The sequence below is a fragment of the Mesoplodon densirostris genome, chromosome 9 (genome assembly GCF_025265405.1).
Source record: "Mesoplodon densirostris isolate mMesDen1 chromosome 9, mMesDen1 primary haplotype, whole genome shotgun sequence".
Taxonomy (NCBI): Eukaryota; Metazoa; Chordata; class Mammalia; order Artiodactyla; family Ziphiidae; genus Mesoplodon; species Mesoplodon densirostris.
Genome location: NC_082669.1, coordinates 11,526,300 through 11,551,510, shown reverse-complemented (window position 1 = coordinate 11,551,510; position 25,211 = coordinate 11,526,300). Strand labels below are relative to the sequence as shown.

The 25,211-nt window shown below is 35.4% G+C and overlaps 1 protein-coding gene across 1 annotated transcript in view; it reads left to right on the top strand.

The window, feature by feature from the left end:
- Positions 1 to 2,200: 2,200 nt before the first annotated feature.
- LOC132496453 (platelet glycoprotein 4-like) overlaps positions 2,201 to 25,211 on the top strand; it is a 32,534-nt gene continuing 9,523 nt past the window's right edge. Inside the window, 5 exon segments of the mRNA XM_060108837.1 lie at positions 2,201 to 2,251; positions 7,079 to 7,148; positions 16,743 to 16,897; positions 17,331 to 17,514; positions 18,764 to 18,854. Of these exon segments, the coding sequence (XP_059964820.1) occupies positions 2,201 to 2,251; positions 7,079 to 7,148; positions 16,743 to 16,897; positions 17,331 to 17,514; positions 18,764 to 18,854 (551 nt within the window).

Here is a 25,211-nt window from a genome sequence, read left to right as displayed (position 1 = left end):
GGATTGTGAGAAGGTATTAAATATCTTCAGATTTTGAGAGACCAGGGAGCAGGATTCTAAAAATTTTCCCTCTTCTGAAACTTTTTTGAAATATTAACATATGTTAATGTTGCACATTTTTCCATAGATATCTGAATAATCATTTAAAATTAAAGGTCCTATAAGATTGTGAGAATTATCTGTATTGATAGTCAGCCACCTCCTTTTGCCCATACCCATTCCCTTCCCACCCCAGCCTGCCACCAGCACACATGTAGCATGTTTCTAGAAGTATAAGGAGGGGTATCAGTGGAGTAACCAACTGAGTGGGCAGTTGAGTCACTAGGATTCAGAAATTTCTTCTACAAATAATTTCTTGCTGAAATGTGTTATTTTTCTGTATTATTTATATTTGCTGTGTTATTAATGAATATTTACCTCTGGTTCCAGTTGAAGATGGCAACATAGGAAGATCCTGAACTCACCTTCTCCCACACACACTTCAAATCTACAGCAGCATAAGGAACAATTTTCTCTGAATAAACTAAAAACTAGCTGAGCAATTCCATGAGACCCACAAGGGCACAGAAAAACTGAGAAATGACTCTGTTAAAGGGCTCACATGCTCAGGCTCACCTCCCCCAGGGCTAGGTACAGAAGCAGCAGTACAAGAGGCACCCAGACTGTATATGAAAGAGGCTCATTTGCTAACTTTAAAATGTCAGACTGAGGTGCAGGCATCTCATTTAATACACATATAGGCGCCTGCTGGGATACTTTTGTGGGACAGAGGCTGGTGACACCATCTTCACACTCTTCCTCCGCCCTGTTCCAGCAGGTGGGTGCCACCTCCCCCTCCCTCCATGAGCACCATGTTTATGCACCCCCTCTGCCCCACTCCAGCCAGAAGATGCTGATTTCACACTCTCCCTCTGCAGTGCTAAGGAAAACCAGTATCTCCCATAATGGAGTTTTACATTAATTTAATAATTCAGTTTTTATACCTGATGCCCTGGGTTTAGAGGATGATTCCCAGGGGATACCCCTCACCTGGCTCTAGAGACCAGAGGGCCTTGTGTTCCTGAGCCTCATGGGACTCTAACAATCATACTGACAGTTCTTGGCAGACTACCATGCCGAGGACACTGCACAAACAAGAGACTGAAACACTCCCATTCTTTCTGTGATAGAGGCATATTTGCTTGCCCTGGATCTTTGACCCGAGGGGCAGACTTCAGGATTGGCATATATCTAGTGTCCTATGGAGATACTCTCAGGGAACACAGGCTGGTGAACACCAGCTCAGTTTTCTCCCTTTTCCTCACTATAGCTCACTGGTAACTTCCAGAAAAGAACTATTTTACTTGTCTGGAGCCCTGATTTTTGCAACTTCCATTCAGGGCACATCTCCAGAACACTTGGTTTTGGAGGTCAAAATGGCATAAAACTATGATCCCACCAGACAGTATAATTTAAGAGCTGTAGCATAATTTAAGAGCTTCCAATCAGCCTCAATCTAAGTCCTTGGTAAGCTCCTCCCATTTGGGATGCTGACAGGTCTTGCACACGTGCAACTACTTTGAGCTATTAAAAAATAAAATAGGCTGTTTGAACAATCACAAAGGTGTGAGAGAAAACCAAGAACTAAGGCACAGATGAATGATATGGTTCATTTCCTACACAAGACCACTCCTTTAAGACTGAGAAGGAGGGCTGTTACATCTCATGCACAGAAAACAACACAGAGCAAAAAGCAAAATAAAGGGATATGTTCCCCCAAGAAGAACAAGATAGAACCTCAGAAAAAATCTTAATGAAATAGAGAAAGTAATTTACCTGATAAAGAGTTCAAAGTAATGGTCATAAAGATGTTTCTTTAACTCAGGAGAACACAATGAGAACTTCAAGACAGAGATAGAACATGTAAGAAAGTACAAAATAAAAGTCACAGAGCTGAAGAATACAATAATTAAACTAAAAATACACTAAGAAAAATTTAACATCAAAATAGATGAAGCAGAAGAAAGGATCTGTGAACTCAAAGACAGGGCAGTGGAACTCACCCATCAGAATACCAAAAAGAAAAAAGAATGAAAAAAAAAAAACTGAAGACAGTTACAGGAACTTATAGGACAACATGAACTAGACTAACATTTGCATTACAGTAGTCCCAAAAGGAGAAGAGAGAAAGAAAGGAGCACATACCTTATTTGAAGAAATAATGACTGAAAACTTGCCTAAGTTTGGGAAGGACACAGACATCCAAATCCAGGTACACAGAGAGATCCAAATAAGATGAATCCAAAGAGATGATGATCAAGGCACATTTTAATTAAAATATTAAAAGTAAAAGACAAGGAGAGAATCTTAAAAGCAGAAAGAGAGAAACACCTTGTCCCATACAACAGAACCCCCATAAGACCATCAGCAGAATTTTCAGCAGAAACTTTGCAGGCCTGAAGGGATAACCATGATATATTCAAAGCACTGAAAGAAAAAAATTTCCAACCAAGAATATTCTACCTGAAAAAGTTATCATTCAGAGGTGAAAGAGATAAAAAGTTCACAGACAAGAAAAACCTAAAGGAGTAATTTGCAGATGATATAATACTCTACTTAGAAAATCCTAAAGCTGCCTCCAGAAAACTACTAGAGCACATCAATGAATTCAGTAAAGCTGCAGGATACAAAATTAATATACAGAAGTCTGCTGCATTTCTATACACTAACAATGAAATAGCAGAAAGAGAAATTAAGAAAACAATCCCATTTACTATCACATCATAAAGAATAAAATACCTAGGAATAAACCTAGCGAAGGAGGCCAAAGGCCTATGCTTGGAAAATATAAGACACCAATGAAAGAAACTGAATACCACACAAACAGATGGAAAGATATACCATGTTCCTAGATTGGAAGAACCAACACTCTTAAAATGACCATAGTACCCAAAACAATCTAAGATTCAGTGCAATCTCTATCAAATTACCTATAGCATTTTTCACACAACTGGAACAAAAGATTTTGAAATTTGCATGGAAACACAAAAGACCCCGAATAGCTAAAATAATCTTGAGAAAGAAGAACTGAGCTGGAGAAACCATGCTCCCTGACTTCACACTATACTACAAAGCTACAGTCATCAAAACAGTATTGTACTGGCACCAAAACAGACACATAGATCAGTGAAGCAGGATAGAGAGCACAGATATAAATCCACGCAGTTATGGTCAATTACTCTACAAAAAAAAGGAGGCAAGAATATACAATGGAGAAAAGACAGTCTTTTCAACATATAGTGCTTAGAAAACTGGACAGTTACATATAAAAGAATGAAATTAGATCATTCTCTAATATCATATACAAAAATAAATTCAAAATGGATTAAAGACCTAAGTGTTACATCAGAATCTATAAAGCTCCTCAAGGAAAACATAGGCAGATCAAACTTCGACATAAATCACAGCAATTGTTTTTGGATCCATCTCCTAGAGTAATGGAAACAAAAACAAAAGTAAAAAAACTGGGACCCAATTAAACTTAAAAGCATTTGCATAGCAAAGGAAGCCATAAACAAAAGGAAAAGACAAACCACGGACTAGGAGAAAATATTTGCAAACGATATGACTGACAAGGGCTTAAATTCCAAAATATAAACAACTTATGCAGTTCAATATCAAAAAAAAAACAATCAAAAAATGCACAGAAGACCTATACAGACATTTCACCAAAGATGACATTCAAATGGCCAACAACCAGATGAAAAGATGTTCAACATCATTAATTATTAGATAAATGCAAATCAAAATTATAATGAGGTACCATCTCACACCAGTCAGAATGGACATCATTAAAAAGTCTACAAATAACAAATGCTGGAAAGAGTGTGGAGAAAAGGGAACCCTCCTACACTGTTGGTCAGCATGTAAGTTGGTGCAGCTACTGTGGAAAACAGTATGGAGGTTCCTCAGAAAACTAAAAATAGAATTACCATATGATCCAGCAATCCCACTCCTGAACATATATCTGGAAAAGAAAAACTCTAATCAGAAACAATATGTGGAGCCCAATGTTCATGGCAGCACTATTTATAATAGCTAAGACATAGAAGCCACCTAAATGTCCATTGACAGATGAATGGATAAAGAAGATACACACACACACACACACACACACAATGAAATATTATTCAGCCATAAAAAAGAATGAAATAATGCCATCTGCAGCAACTTGGATGGACCTAGAGATTATCATACTAAGGGAAGTAAATTAGACAGAGAAAGACAAATATCATAAGATACTACATGTGGAATCAAAGAAATGATACAAATAAACTTATTTACAAAACAGAAATAGACTCACAGACATAGAAAACAAACTTATAATTACCAAAGTGGAAAAGGGTGGGGAGGAATAAACTGGGAATTTGGGATTAACAGATACACAATACTATATATAAAATAGTTTAAAAGACAAGGACCTACTGTATAGCACAAGCAACTATATTCAATATCTTGTAATAACCTAAAATGAAAAAGAATCTGAAAAGAATTTATATATATATATATATATGTATGTGTGTGTGTGTTTGTGTATAACTGAATCACTTTGATGTAATGTGAAACATTGGTAAATCAACTATACTTCAATAAAAGAATAAAAAATAAGAACAAATAAAAATAAAACCAGAAAAAAATAAAGAAAATAGACTGAAAAAAAAAAGCTAAAAGAATAAATTATCACTAAACCAGTCTTACAAGAAATGTTAAAGAAATTTTTTAAATGAAAAAAGGGTGCTAACTAGTAACAAAAAAACTTATGAAAATATGAACCCCACTGGTAAAGGTAAATATTTACTAAAGGTAGTATAAAGGTTGAAAGTCAAAAGTAGTAAAAATAACTAGCTACAATAATTACTTAAGGGATATACAAGATAAAGACGTAAATCTGACCTCAAAAGCATAAAGCCCATGGGGAGAGTAAAAATGTAGTTTTAAAATGTGTTCAAACTTAAGCAGTTATCACCTTAAAATAGATTGTTATAAATATGTTGTTATATGTGAAACTTTATAGGTATGTTATAATGCTGTTGTATGTAAGACTCATGGGAACCACAAAACAAAAACCTGTAATAAGTTAGGCCAGTATACTGCCTAACTTAGGTATATACTTAACAGGTATATATAGAACATTCCATCCCAAAGCAACAGAATTCACATTCTTCTCAAGTGCACATGATCTCGAGAATAGATCATATGGTAAACCACAAAACAAATTTTAATAATTTTATGAAGACTAAAATCATATCAAGCATCTTTTACAACAATGGTATGAAATTAGAAATCAATTTCAAGAAGAAAACTGGAAAATTCACAAATATGTGCCAATTCCCCAACAGGCTACTGTGTTACTGAACAAGCAATGGGTCAGAAAGTAAAACAAAAGAGAAATCAAAAGACGTCTTGAGACAAATGAGAATGGAAATACAAAATACCAGAACTTATTGGATGCAGCAAAAGCAGTTTTAAGAGGGAGTATATAATGATAAATGCCTACTTCAAGAAATAAGAAAAATCTCAAACAAGCTACCTTCACACTTAAAGGAACTAGAAAAGGGGAAAAAAAAATGAGGTTCAAAGTTAGCAGATGGAAGGAAATATAAACAGAGCAGAAATAAATGGAGACCAAAAGACAGTAGAAAAAATCAGTAAAACTAAGAGCTATGAAATCAGTAATCTAAAACCTCCCACTAAACAGAAGTTGAGGACCTGACAACTTCATCAGTGATTTCTACCAAGCATTCAAACAAGAATTGATACCAATCCTTCTCAAACTCCTTTAAAAAACAGAAGAGGAGGAAACACTCCAAACTCATATTACAAGGCCAGCAAAACCATCATACCAACACTAGACAAGGAAGCCACAAGAAAAGAAAATTACAGGCCAATATCTCTGGTGAATATGGATGCAAAAATCCTCAACAAGATATTAACAATCAAATTCAACAACACACTGAAAGAATTATGCACCATGATCAAGTGGAATATATTCCAAGGACACAAGGATGGTTCAACATGTGCAAATCAATCCACGTAATATACCACATTAACAAAATGAAAGATAAAAAATCATGATTATCTCAATAGATAGAGAAAAAGCATTTGACAAAATTCAACATTTATTTATGATAAAAACCCTTAACAAAGTTAGAGTAAATACACCTCCAACATAATAAAGGCCATTTATGACAAACACACAGCTAACATCATGCCACATGGTGAAAAGCTGAAAGACTTTCCTCTAAGATCAGTAACACAACAAGAGTGCCCACTCACACAAATGTTATTCAACATAGTATTGGAAGTCCTATCCATAGCAATCAGAAAGAAAAAGAAATGAAAAATACCTAAGTTGGAAAGGAAGAAGTAAAACTGTCACTGTTTGCAGATGACTTGATATTACATAATATCAAGTCCTAAAGACCTTACAAAAATCTGTTAGAACTAGTAAACAAATTCAGTGAAGTTGCATGATACAAAATCAATATCAAAACTGTTCATTTCTATACACTAATAACAAACTCTCAGAGAGAGAAATTAAGAAAACAATCCCATTTGCAATTGCTTCATATTGCTTCAATTCCTACATAGGGATAATTTAAGCAAGGAGGTGAGAGACCTGTACATTGAAAAATATGACACACTGACGAAATAAATTGAAGAAGTCACAAAGAAAGATCTTCCAGGCTCATTAACTGGAATAATTAATATTGTTAAACTGCTCATACTACTCAGCAAATTATACATTCAATGCAATCCCTAACAAAATTCCAATGGCATTTTTCACAGAAATAGAGCAAATCATCCTAAAATGTCTACTGAACCATAAAAGACCCCGAATAGCCAAAGCAATTTTGAGAAAGAAGAACAAGGCTGGAGGCACCATACACCCTGATTTCAAACTATACCACAAAGTTATAGTAAGCAAAACAGTATATCATTAGCATAAAAACAGACACATTATTAATGGAACAGAGTAGAGTAGAGAGTACAGCAATAAACCTATGCATATATGATCAATTAATTTACAACAAAGTAGCTCAGAATATACAACTGGGAAAGAATAGTCTCTTCAACAAATGTTGCTGTAAAAACTGGACAGCCACATGCAAATGAATGAAACTAGAACACTGTCTTACACCATACACAAAAATTTATGCAACATGCATTAAAGACTTGAATATTAGGCCTTAAACCATAAAATTCTTGGAAGAAAACATATGCAGTACACTCTTTGACGTCAATCTTGGTGATAATTTTTTGAATTTTACAACAAAAGCAAAAACAAAAGAATAGAACTACATCAAACTCAAAAGTTCCTGCAGAGCAAAGGAAACCAATAAAATAAAAGGGCAAATTATGGAATAAAAGAAAATATTTGCAAATCATATGTGTGATAAGGGGTTAATATGCAAAATACATAAAGAATAAAGAACTCGTAACACTGAATAGCAAAAAACAAAAAACAAAAACAAAAACCAATCTTGTTAAAAAAGTGGCAGAAGATCTGAAAAGACATTTTTCAAAAGAGATACAAATGGCCTAACAGGTACATGCAAAGATGCTCAACATCACTGATCATCAGAGAAATGCAAATCAAAACCACAATGACATCTCCCCACATACCTATTAGAATGGCTGTCATCAAAAAGACAAGAAATAACAACTTTTGGCAAGGATATGAAGAAAAGGAAACCATTGTGCACTGTTGGAAATGTAAATTGAAGCACCCACTATGGAAAAACTGTTGGAGGTTTTTCCAAAAATTAAAAATAAAAATGCCATAAGATCCAGCAATTCAACTTCTGGATATTTATCTGAAGAAAACAAAAACACTAATTTTGAAAGATATATAAATTTCCCATATTGTTGCAGTATTAATGACAATAGCCAAGATCAGGAAACAGCCTAAGTGTTCATTAGTGAATGAATACAAAAAGAAATTATGATAGAAATATACATATAGATAGATATATGTATCTATCTATCATCTATCTATCTATATACAGAATGGACTATTATTCAGCCATAAAAAGTGAAATCTTTCCATTTGTGATACCATGGATGGACCTTAAGTGCATTATGTTAAGTGAAATAAGTCAAACAGATGAAGACAAACAGAGGATGATCTCATTTACATGCAGAATCCAAAAGAAAAAAAAAAGCTCATAAATCTAGAAAACAGACTGGTGGTTTCCAGAGGCAAGGGGTGGGAGTAGATGAAATCAGTAAAGTGTGTCAGAAGGTACAAACTTCTATTAATAAAGTAAATAAGTCCTGGGATGTATTGTACATGATGATTCTAGTAAATAATACTGTATTGCACATTAGAAAGCTGCTAAGATAGTAAATCTTAAAAGTGTTTATCACAAGAATAAAGAATTATAACTATTTACGGTGATAGCTGTTAACTAGACTTATTGTGGTGATCATTTCACAGTGTATAATAATATCAAATCTTGATGTTGTACACCTGAAACTAAGGTAATGTTATAATGTCATCCCTAAGTATCTGCAGGGGATTGGTCCAGGACCTCCATGGATACCAATTCCCCAGAGATGCTCAAGTCCATTATATAAACTGGCATAGGGCCATTGGTCTTCCATGTCTACCGTTCGTATCTTCAGATTCAACCAACCACAGACTGAACTCCGAGTTTGGTTGAATCTGTGGATGGGGAACCCATGGATATGGAGAGACAACTGTGTGTCAATTATACCATTTACAAAAAAAGTGTATTTAGCGCTGCTAATCAGAGAACAAATAACAAGGACAGATGAAACTAAGTGTAGAAGCTAATGTGACTAATTAAAGTAGAGCATTTGTCAAAAATAGGAAGGGATGGAAATATCAAGTATACATGAGGCAGTATGTGCAAGGTGTTACATTTATAGGAGGTATAGAAGTACCACATTTGTGCCATCAGTATCACACAGAAAAAACAAAAACAAAATCCATGCTCTCTATCAAGTCACTGGTTGTCTACAGCTCTGGTGATACTTGCCCCTGTGTCTCTCCAATACAACGAGAGTAGATTTTGACACCAAGCACCTTCTGTATTTTTGGCTCCCTTGTTCCTGAATCATGTACTTCAGGATTAAGGTATAATAGGGCTTTCACCCTGCTTGCACCCTGTCCTAAATTTGTAAACCTACCCCACATTTCTCACCTAACTTATCACTGTGTATTTTAAATTTCAGTTTAAAATTCTGGTATTTAATCATCTAAAGCTCTGAGATTTTTTTGTTCTAAGACCACTGGGATAGTGATTGGAAGTGTACCTGGAAGACACTGTTGCATCAAGGTGATTTCCTACACAGCTCTGTATTTCCTATTTCAGGATCAGAAACAAGTTTCTACTTATTTATCAATGGAATAATTTATCATGCAAAATATGAAGAAAATATTCAGCAGACTTGTTAAGTAAACAAAAAGTTACAAACAGTATATTCAGTATAAGGCCCAGATGGCAAATAATTTCTTTCAACAACCATTTGATAGTAATTTTCTGAAATCATTTGGATGAGAATGATTTAAACTTGTTGAGAAAGACAGAGTCTCCAAGATCTATGCAGATCAAAGGCTGTGAACAGTTAGCAAGGTCTATCATGGGAAATGTTAAGTGAGAAATTTCATGGATCCCTTGGGGAAGGAAAAACCGCTAAAGGTAACTATGAAATGGGCAAGATGGTGTGTGGCTTTAACCATTAACATCATTAAATGGAATAAAAATTTGTGGTCAACTAGTTTAATTCACTGTCACATTGTAGAAATATTTACAAACAGAAACTATTGAAATTCAGCGTATACTGATAGTAGGGTTCATTTCTAAACATTAAAGCTCCATGTTTGACCCACTTTTATATACACACTGAATAAAATATTTATTATCGATGAAAATGCGCATAAGGTATTAAAACAGGAATCAGCAAACTTTTTCTGTAAAGGACCCGATAGGAAATATTGCAGGCTTTGCAGGTCATATGGTCTCAGTGGCAGTTGCCCTACTCATCTCTGTCACTGCAGCACAAAGCAGTCATAGACAAAACCAAACAAATGGGTGTGACTGTGTTCCAAGAAACATCTATTTATAAAACAGAGGGTGGACTAGAATTGGCCCACCTGCCACAGTTTGTTGATCCCTATACCAGAAGGTGCTTAAAATTTGTAGATCTTCATATCGTGAATAATCATTTTGCGTGGCTTGATTAGCCTGAAAGTTTTCTATAACACTACAGTTGTCCTAACCTATCATAGCTATGTAAAGTATATGTCATGAAGAATTGGGGCTACATGAAATAGATACTTTTCAACTGACTGAATTGCTTTGCCACACCAACAAAGGGACACTTGACTTTCAGGATTAGGGACCAGTGTTACCATCTGAACGGGGCTGCTCTGCGTGATACGATCTGAATGATTAAATAAGGAGTGTTAACCATATCTTGAATTGGTGGGGCCCTCCTAGTTCAAAACTCATTTGCTCTCTTCTCAGATATTCTTTTTTTTTTTTTTTTTTTTTTGGTACGCGGGCCTCTTACTGTTGTGGCCTCTCCCGTTGTGGAGCACAGGCTCCGGACACGCAGGCTCAGCGGTCATGGCTCACGGGCCCAGCTGCTCCGCGGCATGTGGGATCCTCCCGGACCGGGGCACGAACCTGTGTCCCCCGCATCGGCAAGCAGACTCTCAACCACTGCGCCACCAGGGAAGTCCTCAGATATTCTTTATACTTGTTTGACAATAAAATTTTGATCTGCTTTTCTTTTTATGGGTAGACATTTGCAAATTCAGGTTTTTAATATTTCAAAAAATCGTTCTTCAATTAAGTCTTTTATTATTTTTTTTCTTGTTTCTATTGTGAATAAATTTAAAACTCCAAATCTCCTTTCTCTAAATGTGATGGATAGAAATTTGGTTCTGGTGTCTGGGGTTTGAATTCCAAGCCCACTGCTTACTGTTTGACCTTAGGAATATTAATTAACCTCTCTATGTCTTAGTGCCCTTATCTGTAAAATGAAGATACTGGTACCTAAATCATGGAGTGGCTTTGAGGACTAAACAAGTTAATTCATGTCAAGTGCTTTCCACAGTAAATGAAAGAGTAAGCACTCAAATGCTAATTAAGACCTTGTAACCGTGGTAGATCATAGCATCTGTGAGTTGATTGTCTAATAACTCATATTTCTCCTCTGTCAAAATTAGTAACCCTGGAAAAATTACTCAAATTAATCAACTTATGGAAAAAGCTGAAAGTTTATTATTACTACATTATACTATTATATCCTGGATTTGAATTTACCCTAGTTACAAGCTGGTAAGCTACCTTAAAATGTACATGGATATTGGCAGAAGAGACATGACACTCCTGGGAGAGAGACAAAAATTCTCTTATAGCTCAGTAAAAAGCTTGAGTATCAGCCTATTTGCTTTCGCTTCCCTTGGACCTCAAGTCTCATATGGGAGGTGTAACAAGGTCAAATGGTTATTGTGCACATAGTGGGATTGTACTGCAGCTCAGGAAGACTGAGTCTCAGGGATCAACCACTTTCACAGCAAGCAGTAAGCAAGTCCTCTTATGGTTTGGGGGCAGGAGTGAGGCATTATATTATACCTCCAGGTTCACCACTGAAAACATAAACCCAAGAAAAGGCCCACATAATGAGCAGTTAGGGCCTGTCTTTCTTGGCACACTCAGCAAGACATGTAGGAAAACAATAAGCCCAACAACTACTATTTCTTTCATTTGTACACCAGGCCCAGAAGTGTGTGATATGTTAATTTTTCTTTACACTTTTTAGCTCTATGATAAACAGCTTGGTAAACTTGGGTTTAATGACTTTAAACTGATTTCTTCTTGGAATGTTTTTCAAGCTCCTAATGTGCTATAAATCTCCAAAAAGAAAAATTTACTGTTCAGTGTTTCCCAAACTTTTATGACCATGGGTTTCTTTTGCTTAAGAAGAATTACTTACAAATACCAAGTGCATTTTTCAAAAGTACTGTTGCTGTTGCTATTCTGCTTGCTTCTCACTATTTCCTGATCTTTTAAGAAAAATCACGGTAATACATTTAATCTGTTCATGAATATACAGTGCCAAGGTCTAGTAGTTTTCTGGTGACATCCTTAGGATTTTCTATGAATAATATCCTGTCATCTGCATCAATTAATTTGGTAAAGTTACAGTTACAAAATTAATATACAGAAATTTGTTGCATTTCTATACACTAACAACAAAATAACATATAGAAAAATAAAGAAAATAATCTTGTTTGCCATACATCAGAAAGAATAAACACCTATGAATAAACCTAGTTAAGAAGGCAAAAGACCTGTACTTGGAAAACTATAAGACTCTGATGAAAGAAACTGAAGATGAAACAAACAGTTGGAAAGACATACCTTGTTCTTGGATTGGAAGAATTAATATTGTTAAAAAGACCAAACTACCCAAGGCAGTCTAGAGATTCAGTGTAATCCCTATCAAATTATCAATGGCATTTTTCACAGAAATAGTAAAAAAAAAATTTTTTTAATTTCTGTGGAAACACAAAAGACCCCAAATAGCCAAAGCAACCTTGAGAAAGAAGAATAGAGCTGGAAGAATCAGGCACCCTGACTTCAGACTATACTACAAAGCTACAGTCATCAAAAGAGTACAGTACTGGCACAAAAACAGACACTTAGATCAATGGAACAGGACAGAAAGCTCAGAAATAAACCCACCCACCTATGCTCAATTCATCTACAAAAAAGGAGGCAAGAGGTCTTCCCTGGTGGTGCAGTGGTTGAGAGTCCGCCTGCCGATGCAGGGCACACGGGTTTGTGCCCTGGTCAGGGAGGATCCCACATGCCACAGAGTGGCTGGGCCCGTGAGCCATGGCCACTGAGCCTGCGTGTCCAGAGCCTGTGCTCCGTGGCGGGAGGGGTTGCGACAGTGGGAGGCCCACATACTGCAAAAAAAAAAAAAAAAAAAAAAAGGAGGCAAGAATATACAATGAAGAAAAGGCACTCTCCATAACAAGTGGTACTGGGAAAACTGGACAGGTACATGTAAAAGAATGAAATTAGAACACTCCCTAACACCATACTCAAAAATAAACTCAAAATGGATTAAAGACCTAAATGTAGGACTGGATACAATAAAACTCCTAGAAGAAAACATAGGCAGAACACTCTTTTACATAAATCACAGCAGTACCTTTTTGGATCCACCTCCTAGAGTAATGGAAATAAAAACAACAATAAACAGATGGGACTTAATTAAAGTTAAAAGCATTTGCACAGCAAAGGAAACCATAAAGAAAACAAAAATACAGCCTACCGAATGGGAGAAAATATTTGCAAACAATGCAACCGACAAGGGATTAATTTCCAAATATACAAACATCTCACACAGTTCAATATCCAAAAAAAAAAAACCACACACAAAACAAACAAGAAAAACAACAACCACCCAATCAAAAAATGTGCAGAAGATCTAAACAGACATTTTTCCAAGGAGGACATACAGATGGCCAACAGGCACGTGAAAAGATAATCAATATCGCTAATTACTAGAGAAAGGCAAATCAAAACTGCAGCGAGGGATCACCTCACACAGTTCAGAATGACCACCATGAAAAAGTCTACAACTAATAAATGCTTGAGAGGGTGTGGAGAAAAGAGAACCCTCCTACACTGTTGGTGGGAATGTAAGTTGGTGCAGCAATTATGGAAAACAGAATGGAAGTTTCTTAAAAAAAAGAAAAATAGAGTTTCATTGGTTTTCATTTCATCAAACAGGTTTTCATTGTTACAGAAAAAAATCTTACCTTCAAAACTATTTTTATTTTTTCAGGGTCTTAAAGTTCTATGTCATTATCAAAACCCTATATGAATACCTTATTCAAAAAATCTTGTAGCTACGATGTGTACCTATGAAAATCTAGAATTCACATATGACCTAATAAGAATCTTAGCATAACTGTTTAAAAATCACAACTCTGTGAACTGACCACATGTAAGAAAAGAGAATAGTTTCTAGAATTTGAGAACTCATCACAGTTTTTGTTTAATTTTTTGTTTGTTTGGAGGGGTTATGCTTTTACTTTTAAGGATATTAATTGGAGTATGGGAAAACATAAACATAATATTGACTCCTGTCCTAGTCTTGCTTGATAGGTTATAAAATTTTTATTCTTAGAGGCTTTAACCTATCTCTATCTGGGATGAAAGCAGGGTGGGTTAGATATAATTGATTTACTTGGAAAAGCAATGAAGTGAGGGTTAGAGAAGTTGGATTTGAAGCTAAAGTACATAAACAATAAACTCCTATTTACATGACAATGTTAAAGGAAATTATGATCAACTATGAGTCATCTTGTCTCATGATGTCAACAAAACAGAGTCTTTAGTGTCTGCTTGGATGCCTTAAATAATGGGAAAACGACCGTTTACGTTTCAGAAAAAGTTAATAATTTGAGAGTCTTCCACGTGTTGAGGTGATCCTGCCTCTCCATCAGTTACACCGTGAACTCAGTTGAAGTTCGAAGTTCGAAGTGGAGGAGGATGTCTCTCCTCAAACAGAACCACAGGCTTATTTGGCCTTTGGCTGCTAAAGTGAACTTGATGAAACTTTGACAAGATGTGACATGGGTCAAAGCATAAAATTGCCTGGATTGAGATCTTAATGATATATATTCCAACCTATACCATTTCTGTGAAGACCTGGTACCTCCTTCAGAATATTCTCAGATCCAACATAAAAAATAATAATAATAATAATTCAAGTTACTTTGCTTTGACAGGAGTACACAGAAAGCAATATTGGGCTAAATCTGAGGCAACTTCCTCCCTTTGACCTTATAAACCAACACTTTCTAAAAGCTGTATATATTCTCATTTTTAAACCAAAAATTGAGTGATTATGTTCTCTTTTTAAAAGTACCTTCTAAGCACAGGCCTCAGTTTGAAGGATTTTTCCCTTAGTGAGTGCCATCTACTGGTATAGCATTGTAAGTACCACCAAGTAAACTAGAATTTGGGTCACAATTATTTTTGCTATTATTTCAACTATATATACATCAATCTTCCTGAAAATTAAAGTATTTTAATTTTAAATGTTAATAATATGTAATCTAAGTTTAAAATACAATTATCTAAGAGAAAAGAGTAACTGACTACTAATAGACTGTCCTGGCTGCTGTTTCAGATTTTTATATTCTTTGTATGTCTACAGTACTCCAAGAACAGTAAATAATAAAGCTTTGATGAAATTATATTAGAAATAAGATATTTCTATCTTTTTGTGAATTCCCTTTTTAAAGAATATGAACAATTAATTAATTTATTTATTCAAAAATATTTACCAAGTACTTACCATATACCAGACACTGCTTGGGGATACAAAACACACATAATACCTATCTTATAGGAATTTACTTTTTTATTATACCTGATTGAAATCAGGTCAGGTTTTCTTTGGTTTGTTTTGATTTTTACACTTCAGTTTCATATTTTTTCAGTCTTTACCTTAGTTAGATAACAACAGATATCTACTGTAGCCTCACAAAGCAGACGTTCAAATATATGACAGAGCAATGAATAATATATACCCTATTTCATCTCAGTAAATATCTTGTACTTGAAAAAGGTTTTTTTCCATAATAATCACCCTTCACCTCATTCCTAAAAAGTAGTTGGTACTTTCCAGGAGCTTAGAACTAATGAGTATATAGTGTATGGGGCAGGGATGGAGGGGAACTGATCTCCAAAGTGGAAATTGTATTCCATTAGCTATCATTAATTCTCATTAAAATACTGGAAATTATGGAAAAGCCAGAACAGGAAAGTCTGTGCACTTTGAACAGTCTTTCTAACATAAGAAAACGTGCTCTTACTGTTCCCCTGTTTAAACCTCTCTGCTGTCTCCTCCTGACTCTCAGGATAAAAGCTAAACATTTAAGTATGGGATGCAACCCTTTTATGTTCCAGATGTTGCCTGTTACAGTCGCTTTATTTCCACCAGTCTCCTTACTCCTTAAACCAACTATATTGAAACATCTGCATTTCTAAAATTACACCTGGTTCCTACTTCTTACCTAATACATGCTATTTTCTACGCTATTTTACCTAACTAAACTCCTCTTTGTCATTCAGACCACTTATGTGGAATTGTATCTTTTTTAAAAAAAATTTTATTGGAGTATGGTTGCTTTACAATGCTGTGTTAGCCTCCACTGCACAACAAAATGAATCAGCCATACACATACAGATACCCTCCCTTTTGGACTTCCCTCCCATTTAGGTTACCACAGTGCATTAGGTAGAGTTCCTTGTGCTGTACAGTAAGTTCCTATCAGTTGTCTATTTTATACCTAGTATCAATAATGTATACGTGTCAATCCCAGTCTCCTATCTTGTCCATTATCCCCACCACAACCATCCCAAGCCTGGCTTTGTTCCTGTTCTGTGTTTTCCCACAGAATCTCTGTAACCCACTATAATAACACGTATTCCTTCTCCTCTGCTATGCACGTCAAAGATTCCTCTTCTCAACTTTGCTAGAGGCTTAGCATTGGCCTACTGATCATTTTAACCTACTTGTTTAGCCTAATTTCTGACATAGTTTATGCACTCAAAAATTCTTTGTTGCATGAATGAACGGCATTTGAGATTTAATGTTCACTTGCAACAATTATTTTGAATTTTATTTACTTTTGTTTTTCAGAGTTTGTTATCTAGCCAAGGAAAATATAACGTGGGACACCGAGACCCACACAGTCTCTTTTCTGCAGCTCAATGGTACCATCTTTGAACCCTCACTATCAGTTGGAACCGAGAATGTCACTTTCACTGTTCTCAATCTGGCTGTAGCAGTGAGTAGACAAACAGCGAAATTACTGGTTTTGAAATACTTCAGAATCCTCTGTAATTAATCTCATGATTCGAACTACTATTAGATATCATTTATTTTGTCATTTTAATGAAAATGTGTTCTTATGACATTATTTTGAATTATGACCCTTTGGGAAGATGACAAAATCATGTAATAATCAACTGAATTAGAAGACCACTTAAAGTGTATCATTTTAAAAAGTAGGATTTAACTTTGAAAGTCTCCAGAGAAATGTAATCATTCAGAGATGAAGAAACAAAAACAATACACTTTTAGTCCCGGCAAGATTTGGCAGTCATTTTAAAGATATAGTTGACAACTCTTTTATTAAGCTTAACTCTAGTATTTTCCATTTATTTGTTAAAAATCTCATACTGCAATTGGTGTCTTAAACCGTGATTTCTTTTTTGGAGACTGCACCCCATCTCTATCCAAATGTATTTATTCAAGGAGTACTCAATTTACTTATCAAAAGATCAAGCTCTTCTATGTTTCAAAAGAGAACTTTGAAAGAACTATTGTGGGGCTATAAAGATCCATTCTTGAGCTCGATTCCACACCCTATTACTACTACAGTTAGTGTGTTTTATCCTGTGAGTACCAAATATGAATGTCGATATTGTTAGACTTTAACTGGATAAATATGGTGGCATTGGCAATTCATAATTTTATTATTTAGTGTGTATTTCTGATCTGGGAATACATATTCTAATTACTTAAAAGTCTCTATCTCACATGAACTCAGCTATACTAGTTGGGAAAATTTATGTATCTGAATTAAACAATTAAAATTAAGAAGCTGACATTTAATCAAGTTTCCATTCTTTGACAAATACATAAATTGTCTAAAATTAGATTGTAAGCTGGTAAGGCTTCGAATATAGTTTTGGCTTTGATTTCCTATCTATAAGTAATCAAGCTTAATGCCATATTTTTGTGTTAAATGTATTTATCATATCATTCCTCCTTCTCTACACCTCTTACAAATTTGTTTTAATATAAACTTAAAAGTTACCCAAAATTTACACCAGAATGGTAACTCAGCAATGTCATATGTTCATAAAATTAGTAGATATGAACTCCTAGTAATCTACAAATGTCATGAAATGGCAGTTAGGAGATTAAAAAATGTGAACTTGGTGATGTATTTAGTTATAGCTTAACATTTTGAGTTACGAATAGAACAAGATGACTATTGAACTGAAAAATTGAGTATGATTTCACTTGTCACTATATGAGATATTTGTTATATTTTCTAATTCATTGCTGTTATTCTATTTTAGATGGTTTTTAGGATTGCAAGCTTATATATCAATTAAATATAAGTATAGAAAGCCTTGAGGAATAATGAATTCAGTTACTATTATTTAACTCAAATACTCTTATTTCCTTGGCTAATTCTGTTTTTAATTCTATGTACCTAATCTTTAGTAACCACTTATTAGAGATCATAACATTGAGAAAGCTTCTAGAAATCTGTCATTGTTCTCATAGGTTTTGTTCACTATCCCCTCACCTCAATATAATAGGAGTAGTGATCACAATGGCCTTTCTGGCTTAATTATGACAGAGAGTGCTGGAGTTCGATCACGCCAGATTCTGATATTTGTTTTCTACCTTTGTCTCAGCATCTACAGTTATTTCTAGGCACCTTTTACATTCTGTCTTTTTAAAATGTGAAAGACCAATAACTTAAAAACTTTATTGCATATATATTTCAAATCACATAAAATAATTATGAACGACCAGTGTTTGAGAAATGCAAAAGTGAGTTAATTACATATTTTATAACTTGGAAAATATGGCTTTTTCTAGAAGTAATTTTTTCTTATATGCATCTTTTCAGACCACAATACTTCAGATGGAGTTTATAAAGTTTTCAATGGAAAATACTACATAAGCAATATTGCCATAATTGACACATTTAAAGGCATAAAGTAAGTATTCACACGAAGTGTGTGTGTGTCACTAGGATAGTCTAAAGCAGGCAAAAAACTTATTTAACAACTGGTAAGGCACAGGCACCAACCTATGGAACAGACCTGCCTGTATCTCAGTCCTAGAAACTCCCATTCTGCCAGGTGTTAACCCTTTAGTTGTGACGACTGGTCCTACTAGTGCATAGGTGCTGAGTATCAGCCCCACTTGAGGGTTGACCTTTATACACAGGGTCTCTTACATAAAGAAATCTAAAGGGACTACTTCCATCTCTGCTGCATAACTAGCGTTATTGTGCACTCATACAAGTACATAACTGCAAATGAAAAGGAAGAAAGTCAATATGTCAACTTATCATCCAACAGGTAGGAAAATATATCTTACTGTTGTTTTATTTCTTTTCTGAGCATGAAGTATAAAAATTGTTCATTCCAGGGACATGACTAAATATGTCTATAAAGATGGAAGCTAAATGAATCCATGCCAATGCTTTCATGACTTTCCCCTTCAAAATTTTCTTGAAATAATTTTATATATTGATAAGTCAGCTTTTTAAAACTTTATCAATATGAAAATGGAATTACTATTTCCTGCTCTAACACTGACATATTAAACTTGATAAAGAGCACGCCTCCTGTGAAGTAGCAGTAGAATGAGATACGTTCATATAGCCATGATTTCCTACTTTTCCCTAGCTCCTGACTGTTTATCTGGAGACACCTAATTCATATGTCTAAAATAGGAAGAATCTCAATAAATATCAAGGAAAAAGCCTTTTCTCCTCAAAGCTAAAAAGAGTTTTACATCAGTGATTTCCTGACGAAAAATAAAGTAATCAAAATCAAGAGATGAAATCTTTTTAATAATTAAGTAACCATTACCTCACACTGAGTTCCTATCTAAAATTTGCATAAAACAGTTAAATACTCACTCATGTAATCCTTTTTCTTCTATAGAGTCCATAATCACATTTTTTATAGAAAAGTTTAATGGAGGAAAACAAACACTTCTAAATGCTCATTTTAGGGGATATCACATAGTGTTTGTATACTGAGGAAAGTGAACATTTCTTCCATTTCAATATTACAGAGAGGTTTTGAGGAGAGTTACTATATGCTCCTAATAGGAGTAAGAATTTCATATGAGTTTAAGATTGTGATAAGATTAATTTAACTGACCACGGCAAGACTGAACATGATTAATAGCTTATTCTGTTTAAAAAAGAAGCAACAGCTTGCCTTGACATCTTACTGGATGGTATGTTAGGAGTTTGAAAAACCTGTTTTCCATCATCAAAAAGTGGCAAACTATCTCTACTGTTATATGTATATATACCAGGAAACAATACAAACATCTTAAGTAGATACCAGAGTATAAATTAATAAACTTTGCCCTACTCTAATGTCAGTTCATGAAAGAGTTAAAAGAGGGGAAAAGTATAAATTGATTATCTGCATGTTTCCAATCGCTGTTGATCAAACATCTGCTTCTTTCTGTCCTCCTCCACACTGCCCTCTTCTCCCTCATACTGAGTTTGCATCAGTTATCCACTAAATATTTTCCTCCTATTCAGTTGAACACTCAACATACTATGATACAATCCACTTCTCCCATTGCAACAACAAAAAAAACTTAACCCTAAGGAGAGATCTAAATTTCTGATAAATATTTCTCAAAATTTTTTTGAAGAACTCTGGCTGCTCCAAATTGTTCCTAACTAACAACATTTGGCAGTTTTTATTTTTTAATCTGGCCGCTTAATGGTAACAGGCACTTCATTTATCTCAACAAGATGAAAACTTCAAACAAAACATAGACCAAATGATTTAGAATATTTCTTAAACTTAGCATTTGTCACATCTAGTCTAATCAATATTTATTATTTTAGCAGAAGTACTGAATCATAATAGACAAAGTTATGTGAGTTGATGTTCTTGGAATAACAATGTTCATTTCCTTTTTTTATTCCTAAGGCTTGTCTCTTAGTGGGCAAGCGATAGTGACATGATTAATGGTACAGGTAAGGGCATTTGTTTTGTTGTAATAATCACAGTGAAATCACCTCCTTTCTCCCATAAACCCACCATCGTACCTACAATGTTCTGGAGGGGTATGCATTTACCTGTCTTTATATCTCTACAACATAATTCAGAATCTCTGTTCTTATACAGGCTTAGTAAATGTCTGTCTAATGTGACTGAATTTCTCAAGATTAACCACTGAGGATAAACCTTTACTGCATTCCTAGGGAAATGTTTGCTTTGTAAAAACTTTACTTAATTAACTGCCTTCCTGGCCGCAGAAGTAAGGGGTTAGAAAAACTTAGAGTAGTAGTTACTGTTCACATGTTTTGTATATACTGTATAGATAATAATTTATAATGGAAAGAATTTAAAAATCAATATAATTACAAAAGGTAAAACACATCCAAGGGGAGGTTTCAGTATAAAGTAGAATCAGTGAACTTTCAAGTAGAGCCATCTATTTTGAATAAGATGATCAGAATTACAGAGAAAAGAACAACAGAGGCAACAAAAACAAGGTTACATATGTACTAACCAATGTACTAACCATGAAAAATGTATGCACAAATGAACATTCCGAATTAGAGTTGGGAAGAAAGAAGGTGCTATGAACTTAGATTTAAAGTATAGTTAGATCCAATTTATTATTCTCCTTGAAGAAAAGCAAAGTACACATATGCCTATTAGCTTAAGAATTAAGGTATAAAAAGCAAGGGGAATCAAAATGAGGTAATTAAAATCAGAGGTGAGCTTTCAGCTACTAAGAAATATCAACAGAAGCAGAGCATAATGTTTACAAAGCTGGTGAGGCAATACTTTATAGGAAAATATATAACGAAGATGAAAAATGTTAAAACAAAGTTATGTAAAAGGTAGGGAATAAAAAGGAAACACGGGGAATGTTCATTTTCATAAAGGTATTGCTGAGTTTTGCATGTTTAATTTTGTTAACACTCTTCTAGGAAAAAAAAAACCAGCAAAACCACTGTTGAGCTTGGTTTGTAGAGCTTTGAGCCATGGGGATGGGTGAAGAGATTCCTTTCCAAGTGATGCATTTCTGTGAATAAACTGTCAGGTGTCCCAATACCACTAACTTTAGTAATTTCCTAAGAATAAACTTCAATCCTTCGATACAGAGAAAAATATACTGTGCTTCTGTTAAATAGTATTCTTTATGAGTTTAAAAAATGTATTTAAAAACTTTGTCCAGGGCTTCCCTGGTGGTGCAGTGGTTGAGAGTCCGCCTGCCGATGCGGGGGACATGGGTTCATGCCCTGGTCCGGGAAGATCCCACATGCCGCGGAGCAGCTGGGCCCATGAGCCATGGCCACTGAACCTGCGTGTCTGGAGCCTGTGCTCCACAACGGGAGAGGCCACAACAGTGAGAGGCCCACGTACCGCAAAAAAAAAAAAAAACAACTTTGTCCAAAACTAAGAAGTAGTGAAGTTTTAAAACAGGAATTGGAGGATTCATTAATGACCATAATATAAATACATGAGCATCAGGCATGAAGTTAAAAGTATCTAAGAGGAAAATAGAAGTAAAACAAACAAGGAGTGGGGGTAGTTTGGACAGGCCAGGGACTCAGACAGAATCTGTGTGAGAGAGACTGTTGGTTATGGCACTAGGAAAATAGACTGATAAAATGGAAAAATTCCAACATTTTTATCACGATTTAGAAGTACTTCCTATACCTTCTTTAATAAGCTAAAAGAGACATAAAATGAAATTATTGATTTACATTTGAATGTATTTTAAAAAAAAGAGTCCTGCTAGTATCCACTATCTTAGGGTCATGACCCATGGTACTTTATGGTATCATTATGACATAATCTTCAATGATACTTCAGATGATTTTTAAGGCTTTTTGATATATTATTTTCCTTTAATGGCTAAGGTGTTGGGAAGGCAGTTGTAGACAGTGCCCATTTAGGGACCTATCTGGGAAGTTTAAGTTAACCTACAGTATCCCATTATATCAATGTCAGGATCAAGCTCACTGTGATATTCTGTTATATCTCACTTAACACAAGAGTATAAGTGAAATGTAAGAAGTTTCCAAGGTGCAGTTACAAGAAAAAGAGTGTGGTATTCATAACTAAAGGATGGGTCTTACTGTTTTGAACAAACACATTCAGTGGTGGCTCATTTTACTGATATTCATTTGTGGAGTAAATGGAGGAATTATCTAGTTATTTCTTCTTATATCCAGTGTGTGCCATGGATCTTAACAATTGTAGAGGTTCAATAAAATCAACAAATGCCCTTTTTATTTTGATGTATACATTTTCAAACTATTTGCATGAAATTCTGTTTAGTGAGAGAACTTCAATAAATGATTTATAAAACATTGATCAGCCATAAGGTTAGGTGAATGTATCACAGTTGAAAGTAAGAACAACATTTACCAAAAGAATTTGTAAAGGAAGCTCAAGGTAAGGAAACTGCCACTCTACTGATTGGGTAGAAAAACACAATCACAGTTTTACCAACATGTGATTTTGCCATTGTTGTTTTTAAAACTTTCATTTATTTTTAAGGAGTGGGGAAATTTAATACAAAATTGAATACCATTGAATATGTATAGTATACAGACTTGTTGAATATGGTAGCAGCTAGTAACCTCTCACTATTAAGCACCTGAAATGTGACTGATACAAACAGAAATGTGCTATAAGTATAAAGTACACACTGGATCTTTAGATTTTGTTAATTTTTATATTGATTATACACTAAAATGATATTACTTTGGATATACTGGGTTAAATAAAATATAACTGATATTTTTATCAGTTTTAAATGTGGCTACTGGAGGATTTAAAAATTACATGTATACAAATTTCTGGATTGATTGGCTGGTAAGATTGCAGGATAGAAGGACGTAAGCTCACCCCTTCTTTCAAAGACACCCAAATCACAACTAACTGCTGAACAACCATCAACCAAAACAAAAAACAAACAAAAAAAAAAACACTAGAAACTTCCAAAAAGGATACCCTACATCCACCGACAAAGAAGAAGCCACAACAAGACAGTAGGAGGGGCACAATTGCTATAAAACTGAATCCCATACCTGTCAGGTGGGCAACCCACAAACTGGAAAATAATAATACCAGAGAAGTTCTCCCTCAGGATTGAAAGTCCCGAGCCCCACACCAGGCTTCCCAGCCTGGGGGTCTGGCAAAGGGAGGAGGAGCCCCCAGAGAATCTGGCTTTGAAGGGCCACAGTGTTTGACTGCAGGAATTCCACAGGACAGGGGGAAACAGAAGCTCCACTCTTGGAGGGCACACACAAGGTCCCAGGCACACCAGGACCCACAGAAAAAAGCAGTGACATCATATGACTCTGGGCCAGACCTACCTGTCAGGATTGGAGGGCCTCCTGCTGAGGTGGGGGGCAGCTGTGGCTCATGGTGGAAACAAAGACATTGGCAATGGCAATTCTGGTGAGTACTTATTGGCATGAACCCTCCTGGAGGCTGCCATTTCCTCCCCAAGGACTAACTTGACCCAACAGACTGTAAGCCCCAGTGCTGGGACGCCTCAAGCAAAACAATGAAGAAGGCAAGAACACAGCCACACCCATCAGCAGACAGGCTGCTTAACATCTTCATGAGCATGGCCCTGCCCACCAGAGGGACAAAACCCAGCTCAACCCACCAGTGGTCAGGAACAAGACCCTTCCACCAGGAAGCCTGCATAAGCAGCTTAGACAGCCTCATACACCAAGGGGCAGAGAGCAGAAGCAAGAACTACAATCCTGCATCCTGCAGAATGGAAATTGCAATCACAGCAAATTAGACAAATGAAATGGCAGAGAAGTATGTCCCAGATGAAGGGACAAGATAAAACCCCAGAAGAACAACTAAGTGAAACAGAGATAGGCAATCTACCCAAAAAAGAATTCAGAGTAGTGACGGTGCACATGATCCAATATCTAAGAAAAAGAATGGAGGCACGAATCAAGATGCAAGAAATGTTTAACAAAGAACTAGAAGAACTGAAGAACAAACAAATAGAGATGAAGAATACAGTAACTGAAATGAAAAATACACTAGAAGGAATGAATAGCAGAGTAACTGAGGGAGAAGAACGGATAAGTGAGCTGAAAGATGGAATGGTGGAAATCACTGTGGCAGAATAGAATAAAGAAAAAAGAATGAAAAGAAATGAAGACAGTCTAAGAGACCTCTGGGACAACATTAAACACACCAACATTCACATTATAGTGGTCTCAGAAGAAGAGAGAGAGAAAGGACCCAAAAAATTACTGGAAGAGATAATAGCTGGAAACTTCCCTAACATGGGAAAGGAAACAGTCACCCAAGTAC